The sequence below is a fragment of the Triticum aestivum genome, chromosome 7A, assembly GCF_018294505.1.
Source record: "Triticum aestivum cultivar Chinese Spring chromosome 7A, IWGSC CS RefSeq v2.1, whole genome shotgun sequence".
NCBI lineage: Eukaryota > Viridiplantae > Streptophyta > Magnoliopsida > Poales > Poaceae > Triticum > Triticum aestivum.
In genome coordinates, this window is record NC_057812.1 from 509,869,009 (window position 1) to 509,880,899 (window position 11,891).

General features: G+C 44.7%; 1 protein-coding gene across 1 annotated transcript; it reads right to left on the reverse strand.

Annotated features, from left to right (window-relative positions):
• Positions 1 to 233: 233 nt before the first annotated feature.
• On the reverse strand, positions 234 to 5,371 carry LOC123147883 (BTB/POZ domain-containing protein POB1). Its single transcript, XM_044567200.1, has 6 exons — positions 4,916 to 5,371; positions 2,855 to 2,983; positions 2,038 to 2,156; positions 1,882 to 1,945; positions 1,276 to 1,555; positions 234 to 1,194 (listed from the first exon to the last, which is right to left on the reverse strand). The coding sequence occupies exons 1-6, from the start codon at positions 5,124 to 5,126 to the stop codon at positions 384 to 386; spliced, it is 1,614 nt and encodes a 537-aa protein (XP_044423135.1). The 5' UTR covers positions 5,127 to 5,371; the 3' UTR covers positions 234 to 383.
• Positions 5,372 to 11,891: the final 6,520 nt, after the last annotated feature.

Consider the following 11,891-nt stretch of genomic DNA (forward strand, 5'->3'; position numbering starts at 1 on the left):
AGTTTCTAAAAGGAAATACAGTAAGATGCAAAATCCATCGTTTGAAGTAACCCTTTTCTTTTCTATAGAACTACTTGCTTCTTGACATCATTTAGCAAACGCCCTTTGTACCTTGACCACATTCTACATGACACTATCCAAACATGCCGGATGTCCAATAAAGGATCGCCATCAAAACGAGTAGAAATTTCAACAAACTGCAAATTTAACTCATGTAGAGCTACGCATCAAGAAAAGAACTCATGTGGCGCAACTACACCTTCACAGTTCATAAGATATTACTTTTCAGTTTTCACAGTTCACAGATTCTGCTTCTCGTTTCAAAAGTGTCTATTTTGGTGCTCAGGAAAAACATGTTTGAACCACACAAGATTTTCCACCATCTATGATTGCTTTATGGTCAGTTCCGCTCTCAGATGTAGTACTCCATCGATGAAGAAGAGGCTGTCATCAGCCATAAACGACGGCCAGGGAATCGCAAAGAGATTCCGGTAGCCAACTGCCTTTCCACCAGTGAAGGTGTAGTAGCCCTTGTACTTACTGACAAAATCGCCCGATGGCCTTGTCCTTGCAGCAAACTCATAGTCCACAGTAACACTCGTTGAGCCCTTCTCTTGCATCCCTAAGAAGAGACCAAAGCAGTGGAAAGCACTTTGCTGATCCATGTTGCAATGTGCCGACAGGAAGAATCCCTGTCCAGCAAGATGGAATGCTTGCGAGTAAATCCGCCCGGATGGGAAAAGTCGGCTACACTCCTCACGCTTCAGATCCAAGTATGCTATGCACTGAGGATATGGTTGATCAAATTCCACCACCTTAAGCGGGCGATACTTGTAAGCTCGTTCAGTATATTTCCTACAAGTCAACACATCTGCAGCAAGGGCGCGCTGTCGATGTGGTGCATCAGCTTTGTACAGGAGTGCATCAGTGACACTTTTAGATGCTTGTTCATGATCCAGATCACTGCACGCAAGGACCTTCCGCAACTTCCTGCAGGTCATATGAGAGAACCGAACGAGCGGCAGCAAGCGAGTACCCAAGATTTCACGTCTTTCTTCCGTTCTTGGGTATTGAGCACGAACCCACTTGATCACAAAGTCATAGACTGCATCCTCTGATGCCACCTGAAGGTCATTACTACATAGTATGGCTTCAATCCCAGCAAGGGGAATGTTCATCACTTCATCCTGAAACCTGGAAGGAGGAAGCATTCCTTTAGTTCAACAATGTTATTTCGATAATTTAGTTGACTCTCTAAATAAAGAGACCACCCACTTAGCCAAATCCTTGTATTTGTTGGCGAGGAATTCCTTGGCAGCATCAGTCAGTGGCTGAACTGCTGCAGCCATTGAAATGCTGGAAGGCAGATCTAGATAGAGAAGTGCAGATTCTGTGGTCATGGGTAAGCTCCTTAGCAATTGACTGCAGTGTCTCATGCAAGAAACAACTTCAAATTTGTCAGAAATCATCAAGATATCAAGCAGAAGGGTTGGCTCATTTGTCGTCAATTTTCCACTGTAAATAAAGCTTAAAAGCTCCATAAGGGCACTTTCCTCTGTTCCAAGTAGAAATACAACGATCAGACATAAGGTAACTGTTAACTAAAAGGCACAAAAAAAACGAAACTGTGTTTGTTAATATAGATTTGAAAAGCTTTTGAGCAAGGTACAATATCCTTATTCCTGGGAGATGAAAGATGCAAAATGGTAGGATATAGACAATCAACTTGATAGCTCAACTGAAGTTCAACCGTCGATAACCTCATTGAGACTGATCATGTCAGTGCTATAAAATCGATCGTTCAGACATTAAAGAAAACTATACAGCAGCAAGGATAGAACATTAAAAATGCCAAGTGTCCTACTGGAGTTCCCGCATTACCTGAAGTAGTTATTCTAAGAGTAGCATGCCTCTGATCAGATTCTTTCATGCCATTTGAGAAAAGCTAACAAGATGAATGTTACGACAATGTTAGCTAGATAACAATATATAACTGCAGTGCGCAATGAACTCATTTCATGCACAAATTAGAATTACCTTGTAAAAAAAAGGACTTTTTGCTGCTAGAATTGCAGAGCTGATATAGATAGATTTCACTCTCAAAACCTGATTACACTCCATATTCCACGATGAGTCGCTGTTTTCTCCATCCTCGCCTAATACAAACAACAAAGTCTAATGAAGCAGGCACAAAAATGCAACATAGTATAAAGGAACAAAATGGTGCACAGCAGCAGCATCGATTCTTAACATACTTGTAGAACAATATTCACATCTTTTACTGAATCATATGAGTTATCAGTTACCACATAATGCACAAATGTCAGAGATCTGGTAACTTCAAAATTTAAACTTAGTTCGTCCACAAGGATAACAATTGCACACAACTTATAATTATATATCTTAGAATTATATCTCACAGAAGTATAATCCATCCAACATAACCCAATTGTTCCTAGCTATTTAGGTGGAGTCGCAAGAAACAAGTAATAAAGCTCATATAAACCTCGACCAATCAATAGTGAAGTGAGGCATTTAAACTGATTACAGCATGCCTACAAAATATTGAAATTGTCAAAGGAACGGCTCGAAGAAAAGGTTCACCATCAGTAACAGCATGTCTCCACAGTTTCAATACAGAGGAATGAGTTACTCACTCTGATACATCGTGCCAGCAACTAACTCTATGATCACATATGGTTAGTACCAATGATTGCTAAACTTAACAGATATCCAAAAATCATGTTAATTATTTGGCATGGGCGCACCGAATTCTGTGTGTATATGTGTTCAATTTGCTAAACCTGACTGCCACTTATTTAGTAATTCGTAAAAGATATTTAATTGCACTGACCATCTTGTCCAATATCAGGTGGAGATTCTTCTATCATAGCTACAGGCTCCTCACCGGTTTCCTCATAGGTATCACATTCTTCTGCTTCGATTTTTACCTTTGATGGTTCCAACATGTACTTTCCACATTCTGGAGGCATGAAAAAAATAGCAGGAAGTCATTAAAAATGGAAGCTATTGCACTCTAGAACAAGAACAAGATTAAGGAAGAAGTGCATTAGTTTCAGAGCGTAATGACAGAAACATATTCTAATAAAGTATAACAAGAGTGCATTAGCTTCAGATGATAATGACAGAAAAAACTCCAAGCAACAAAGCATAAACCCTAATAACAATATGAGGCCCATGAACAGGCATCAATGATGAATATCTTGACTCTAGCTAGACTGCAAATTCAGTGTGAAGTTGGATGCAAGCAAAATATATTGGGTACTTGGAACTTTTCATGGGGCACCAATAGAAAGTCCAATAGTTCCTCTGCCCGCATTTATTAGGCCAGAGAACCAGCGAGCCGCGTCCGTCTTATTTTAGGCCCGTTGTAATTAAGTAGTGCAGATTCCGTTGCTCGTTCCATCCACTGACTGAGGAAAATAAATCCCCAGTCACTACATTCACGAGGGAGGTGAGACGGTTTCACTAATTAATGCCGCTAATCGATGCGTCCTAATAGGGCCGATTCAAAACTGCACAACCGCACGTGTTGTGCCTTAGTCCCAGCACTTCGGCCCGGTGGCCTAATAAACACGGACGGAGGGAGTAACTGGTTAAGAGTAAGAACTTCTAACTTCATTACTGTTCTCTCCCTCCCCTTAATATACTCTCTTTCCTGCTTACTTTTCTCAAATTAGAAACTTAGAACCATTATAACACGTAAAAAACCCTGTTAGCACATTACAATGAATGCATGCCCAACTCAGCGAGACATTGGACAACATTTGGTCGTGCTATTGTAATGCAACAAGGTGATAAAGATTGGCATACGTAATTAAGTATGATTGGCATAAACATAAAATGCTAGTAGGGAAGTGGCCTGAAAACAAGAAACAGGTAAGCATGATATTAGAAAGCATAACTGGATGTTTTTTATATCATTATACCAAATATTCTTGGAACTCGTTTTAAAATGTGCAGGCAGTGAGCTTATAAGCTGGGAGGAAAACGGTACACAATTTACTATACTGAATTTGGTATTTGGTAGAACTATAGGAGACTACAGTTACTAGTGGATGAAGCAAATAAACAATCGCTAGTTATTTGTCAATCAAGCAAATGAAAATCCACGCATCATCATGAAATACTGATAGAGGAACACTATCTGACTGCTTAACAGGATCGCACTGTAAAGAACAGCTCACATACTATTACAACAACTCTAGGTAGACAAAAAGGTCATCTGAACTTTATATAAAACAAAGAACTATGAAGGTACCATCAGCCACGGACTGTTATTTATCAGGAAATAACCAAACTAACTTCTGGCCACAATTTAAACAAGTTATTTCGTCTACTGAGCTTGTGGCTGGTTCGGTACAGTGTGCAATGCTCTTCGCAAATTCAAGGTCATATTAGTGCAATGCCCCAGAGTTCTTATTCTCCTATGAAACTGAGAACTGAATAAGATCCTGGCAATAGAGTCCACAAGGAATCACCCAAATTGGAATCACGTGGTTACAATCGCCCTCACCACCTTCCCTAAATCCCACCCACGAATGCCATCTCATCAACACCACATTGCTCAGAAGATCATATAGTAGCTAAATTCCCGTGTGACAACGGCTAAGAGATTCATCAAACCAAAGCAAACAACAACTGGGAAATCATAACTTTGACTTTGATCAAAAGCAAAAGCTGTCCTACCATCTTTCTACCATCCTTATACGAAACGTAAGGCTTTTTGACACCCAAATCCCCAACAGACAGTCAAGACCAATCAGCGGAAAAAGAGGGCGTCCCCCTAAACCAATCCCCCACACCCGCCGTCAAATCAGCACGAATTCAAATTGCCCGAATCGGCCCCGCGCCGAAATGATGACGAGCCGCAAACCACCAACCTCCCCCTCACCTTTGTCGCGGCGGAGATCCTCCCTGCGGCGCTTGCGGTGGCGCGCCCAGTCGGCGATGGAGGAGCAGCCCTCGCCGGCGGCGCCCCTGGCCCCCGGCGCGTCGTCCCCGGCGACGATCTCGATCCGCAGGACGCGGTCGGAGAAGTTGACCGAGTTGAAGGCGAACTCGTAGCTCGGGCCGCCGCTCGCCCGCGAGAAGTCCGGCTCCATGCCGGCCGCACCACGGCGCCCCCTTCCCCCGAACCCAATCCCAACCCCAATCCCAATCCAACGACGCGGGGCCGCCTCACCCTCGCCGCCCCCGCCCCCGCCCCGCGCCCCCCGCAGCGGACCTCCTCACCGCCGGCAGAGCCGGGACCACAACCCGAAACAGACACGAGGCCCTAGAACGCGTGGAAGAGGAGTGAGGGAAGGGAGACGGAGGGAGGGTGGGGGTCGTGATGGTGAGGAAATCCAACCCGAGGGTGGCAAGTGTGAAACGAGTGACCGCTTAACTAGGAGGCGTGGGCCACGATGGTGCGCGTGGGCCCGCCTGGCGGTGGAGGGTGGGGTGGGGGCAGGGGGTCTGGTCGGCGATGTGATTCTTTGCCTTCCTTCTTCCGCGCTTGCGAACTGCGATGCGGCTTGGGTTGAGTTTTATATTTCCTTTTTGTTTTGTTTTGTTTTGTTTTTGTTGGTTGCAATTAGGCCTACTCCACCGTGCGACCCCAAACGGACGTCTGTTTTGTCCGGATTCTGTCCGTTCGGGTAGGGCGATGAGGTCGTCGTGCGCCCAGCGCGCGGACACATCCCTGCCACATCCTGTCCGCGTACATTTTTCTTTGCAAGTCATTAACTTCTTTTCATCATTCATTTTCGGTACATGAAAAATACATCATCACATTTTGACTAGTAAAGCAAGACAAAAAAAACAAGAACAATAAGAATACATTTTAGAAGATACCCAACTTCCATAACTGCTCCCTTGAGTTGGGTTAGGGCCTTCTCGATGCACTCATTGTTGATCTGTGGAGGAGGCTCGATCTGGCATCCTCCTTTCTTCTTCAAGCCAGAAGTCGATGTTGTTTCCTCACACCTAGTCTCGTGTCTAGCCTCTAATCTAGCAACAAGTGCACTTGTCTCATCTACAACCTCTATACTAGCTAAAAGTGCACGAACATGTACTAAATTTCGCTCTATCAATATATCGATGTACTCTTCTTCTCAATACCAAAACTTGCATCAATGCTACACAATAAAAATTGTAGTTAGCACAACTAGTCAAAACTAAAGTACAAACCGAAGGTAAAAAAAAGCACATACCTCATCGTTTAAGCACTTGATGAACACCCATCCGGGATGTTCCGGCGTTGTAGACACGCGGCGCACGACCATCCTTGGGCAGTGGTCGCACTTAATGAGTGGCAATGGTGCGCCGGCGAGCTTTTGGGCAAGCACCGAGTCCGGCCGACCGCCATTCGTGTATCTGCCGACGGACCACCGACGGTGCAGATCCGAGCGACTAGAGGAGGAGCCACCGCCTGCATGTGGCCTTGCGGCCCTGTCAGGGCCTTCCGGCGAGGTGCCCGGCCAGTCCATGGCGTGGCCCGGCCTCCCACAGCCGGGCGAGCTCAAGACCGACCGGATCCGCCCCAAATTCGGCCGGCGGGTGCGCAAACCAGGTGGTCGAGGTTGGGTAGCTCGGCGGCGCCGAGGGGAAGGGGCTGGGCGAGCGTGCGTCCGAACTGCACGGCTGCAATGGCAACGGCGGCGGTGGCAGCGAGGGGAAGAGTGAGGAAGAGTAGAGGGGGGTGCGGCTGGAGGGAGGGAGGGGCGGATAGAAAAAGGTCCGCCCTGTGCCACCGACGGGCGGGCAAGGGGAGGACACGCGCAGACGGCCCGCGCGTCCGCGTGGTGTACTTTTCACCCCAAAAGCGGTGCAAACTTGGGCCGCGGATGGGTCGAAAGCGGACACAAAACGGACAAAAGTCCATTTGCTCCCGCGCGTTGGGCCGCCTCGTTTGTCCGTTTTACCCCAATCGAACGAGGGCGGACATGATAGGATCGCGTGGTGGAGTTGGCCTTAGGCCGGAAGGAAAGGGCGCACCACCGAGCGGACGGGGAGACGTTGAAAGCAGGAAGAAAAACAAAAGGCAGGTTTTTCCCTCGTGGAGTAAATGTGGGTAAGAAAATTCTGAGTACTTTTCTGCTTCTATTCATGGATATGCATGCATGAATCCCTGTTATTGTCATTTGTATTCTTCATAAGCTGAAGAGGATCTCCACAAAGCAAAATTTGGCATGTGCATTTGCATTCAAAAGCAAATTTCTTATATGCACATCTTCAGGATGAACCTTTGCTATTTATGAAGACAATACCTTAATTCTTAAACTTTCACATACTTTTATCCCCGTTGAAAACTTCAACCGGTTTGTCATCAATCACCAAAAAGGGGGAGATTGTAAGTGCATCTAGTGTCACCCTTAGTTGGTTTTGAAGTATTGACGACAAACTTGGTTGAGGGACTAATGTGTTTGTAAGAATTGCAGGATAACACATGTAGTAGTCCCATATTGATTCGGTTTTACCTACCAGAGATGATCCCTGAAAATGTGTGAAGACATTGAAGACAATGATGGTCTGTGAAGACATTCACAGTGAAGATTATGACATGAGAAAACATCGCATGAAGACTATGGAGTGCGAAGACATAGTTGTTTCGTAGTTTCATTTTCTTCTTTGTTGAGTCATAGGAACCACCGTACTGTTAAGTGGGGTCCAAGTGAACAAAGTCAGAGTGACTGATGTGATGCTCAACCAAATCCCATGTCTTCGAGCGAAGACAATGAGAGCAAATCTTATCCAGAGCTGGATGAGTCAGCTTTACTTGTAGCCCAAGTCAAGCTGTCACGTGTGTTTGAAATCTGATTGTTGGACACGTGTCAGTTCCTTAGTGACCCACGGTCATTTCGGACAAATCAGGTCGGTTATCTCCTGGCTATAAATAGCACACCCCCTACACCATAAATTGGTGGCTACTCAGAGTTAGTGCACGGCTTTTGTCGTTTGAAATAAACCCACCTCCGAAGCATTTGAGAGAGAGAGATCCTTGCGAGGACAAAGCCCTATACACCAAGAGCCAAAGAGTGTTAGGCATCACTAAAGTCTCTCTGTCCGAGTGATCTAAAGACTTGTTACACTTGAGGACTGTGAATCCTCCAGCTGGTTAGGCGTCGCATTTTGAACGTCCAAGATTCGTTATGGATCGCCGGTGAACGAAGTCTGTGAAGGTTTGGAAGTCTACCTTGAAGACTTACCATAGTGATTGGGCGAGGACTGTGTGTCCTTAGCTCAAGGGGAATAAGGTGAAGACACGGTCTTCTGAGTTAAATCTCAGCCTCCCTAACCAGACATACAGTTGTCACAGCAACTAGAATTGGTCTATCAAATCCTTGTCTTCACTAAGCTACTGGTTCTATCCTTCACTTCCCTTTACTTTACAGTTTGTCTTCGTGAAATCATTGCTTGCATGTATGATCTGATTGACTTCACTGAGTGAAGACTATTTACTGTTTGGCTTCACATTGTCTTCCATCCTGATCCTTACTACCTAGCTGCTGATAGTCTTTGTGTTTTCACTTCATTGCTTACTTGACTATGGCCTGTCTAGTGTAGTCTACCTTCCGCTGCATATCAATAGGATCATTTCTACTGTTTGTTTTCAAAGCCCCCGAGTTTTGAAGACTTTCATAAAAATCGCCTATTCACCCCCCTCTAGTCGATAACTAGCACTTTCAATTGGTATCAGAGCAAAGTGCTCCCTTGTTCTGTGTGATTTGGTTTAACCACCTAGAGTTTTAGCTATGTCGATTGCAGGGATAATCAAGGTCTCCACTGCGTGCCCTGTCTTCGATGGCACTGATTACCCCTATTGAAAGAATAAGATGCGTATGCATCTTGAAGCCATTGACGTTGACCTCTAGTATGTCATCAAGAATGGCGTTCCCAAGGTCGGTGAAGGTGTCACAACTGCTGATGTCAAGAGGTTCATTCAACTGGACTCAACCACCAAGAACATCATCTGTGGTCACCTGACCAAAAACAGTACGGCCGTGTGAGTGCACTGGAAACTGCAAAGCTAGTCTGGGACTGGCTCTCCAAGGTCAACGAAGGTGTCTCAACCCAGAGAGACTCAAGGATTAGTGTTATTCGCAACCTCTTCAACCACTTCAAGAGAAATGATAATGAGAATGTCCATCTCACATTTGATCGCCTCACTGATATCACAAATGAGCTTCGTGTACTCGACGCCACTGAGATCACCAAGCACGAAATCGTCAAGACACTTCTGAGATCGCTTGACAGCTCATTCGACACCCTGGCCCTGATGATTCAAGAATGCCCTGACTTCAAGACTCTCGATCCGTCTGACATACTTGAGAGGCTCAACACACATGAGTTCCAGCTATCTGAGAAAACAGATATCTATGGTACCAACCATGGTCGAACTTGCACCTTGAAGGCAAATGTTGTTTCCTCATCTGAAGAAGAATCTAACTGCAGTTCTGAGGATCCTGAAGACATTGGAAAGGAGCTTGCTATGCTTGTGAAGAAGTTCCAGAGGTTCACCAATAAGAAAGACTTCAGAAAGTCTTCAAGATCCAACTCAAGAAACGATGAAGCTTCCTCTCATGACTACTGATACGTCTCCAACGTATCTATAATTTTTGATTGCTCCATGCTATATTATCTACTGTTTTGGACTATATTGGGCTTTATTTTCCACTTTTATATTATTTTTGGGACTAACCTATTAACCGGAGGCCCAGCCGAGAATTGCTGTTTTTTGCCTATTTAAGTGTTTCGAAGAAACGAAATATCAAACGGAGTCCAAACGGAATGAAACCTTCGGGAACGTGATTTTCTCACCGAACATGACCCAGGAGACTTGGACCCTATGCCAAGGCATCAGAGAGGCGGTCACGAGGGTGGGGGGCGCCCCCCTAGGGCGCGCCCCCTGCCTCGTGGGCTCCTTGGAGCTCCACTAACGTACTTCTTCCTCCTATATATATATACGTACCCCCAAACGACCAGATGAGGAGCCAAAAACCTAATTCCACCGCCATAACTTTCTGTATCCACGAGATCCCATCTTGGGGCCTGTTCTGGAGCTCCGCCGGAGAGGGCCGTCATCACGGAGGGCTTCTACATCATCATAGCCTCTCTGATGAAGTGAGTAGATCCCCTCAGACCTTCGGGTCCATAGTTAGTAGCTAGATGGCTTCTTCTCTCTTTTTGGATCTCAATACAAAGTTCTCCCCCTCTCTTATGGAGATCTATTCGATGCAATCTTCTTTTTGCGGTGTGTTTGCTGAGATCGATAAATTGTGGGTTTATGATCAAGTCTATCTATGAATAATATTTGAATCTTCTCTGAATTCTTTTATGTATGATTGGTTATATTTGCAAGTCTCTTCGAATTATCCATTTGGCTTGGCCAACTAGATTGGTAGTTCTTGCCATGGGAGAAGTGCTTAGCTTTGGGTTCGATCTTGCGGTGTCCTTTCCCAGTGACAGAAGGGGCAGCAAGGCACGTATTGCATCGTTGCCATCGAGGATAACAAGATGGGGTTTATTTCATATTGCATGAATTTATCTCTCTACATCATGTCATCTTGCTTAAGGCGTTACTCTGTTTTTAACTTAATACTCTAGATGCATACTGGATAGCGGTCGATGAGTGGAGTAATAGTAGTAGATGCAGAATCGTTTCGGTCTACTTGTCACATACGTGATGCCTATATACATGATCATGCCTACATATTCTCATAACTATGCTCAATTCTATCAATTGCTCAACAGTAATTTGTTCACCCACCGTAGAATACCTATGCTCTTGAGAGAAGCTACTAGTGAAACCTATGGCCCCCGGGTCTATTCTCATCATATCAATCTCCATCACTTTAATCTTGCTTTGCTTTTTTACTTTGCCTTTACTTTTTTACTTTGCATCTTTATACCAAAAATACCAAAAATATTATATCTATCAGATCTCACTCTCGTAGGTGACCGTGAAGGGATTGACAACCCCTAATCGTGTTGGTTGCGAGTAGCTATCGTTTTGTGCAGGTACGAGGGACTTGAGCGTGGCCTCCTACTGGATTGATACCTTGGTTCTCAAAAACCGAGGGAAATACTTACGCTACTCTACTGCATCATCCCTTCCTCTTCGGGGAAAACCAACGCAAGCTCAAGAGGTAGAAAGAAGGATTTCTGGCGCCGTTGCCAGGGAGTCTACGCAAAAAGTCAATATACCAAGTACCCATCACAATCCCTATCTCTCGCATTACATTATTTTCCATTTGCCTCTCGTTTTCCTCTCCCCCACTTCACCTTGCCATTTTATTCGCCCTCTGTCTCTCTATCCTCCCTCTCTATTTGCCCCTTTTCCCTCGCCATGTCAGAACCAAAAAGAGTTGGGGGTTCTCTCCCAAGTTCTAGTTCTTTAGACAATCCTACTATCTTATCTAAACTCATAAATCGGAATGCTATAGAACAACTTGCCGGAGTTATCAATGAGAACCTTAGTAATTTTGATGAAGATGATTCTGGAATTTTTTGTTATTTACTTGATAAATCTTTGAAAGATGCTTGGGATAGGTTGTTAAGGATCCGGGCTAGCTATGTACCCCAATATCAAATTGAGGTTTACTTAAAACGCTTTTATGTTGGGCTACCCGCTTCGTTCAAACAAGTTTTAGATTCTATTTTCGAAGGGGGTTTCCTTGAAGGGGACCCCATAGATACCTATGAGAGGATGAAAACTATATTTGGGCACCCCATTAATGAGAAAGCTGAAATCACATCTCTCTTGCTTTCTTACCAAAACGAATCTATTAAAGAGATAAAAGTTAGCCTAGATGCCAATTTCCGCAACATTATTAATCTTTCTTCTACCATTAATGGACATGTACTTTGTCAAAATAGAAAGATTA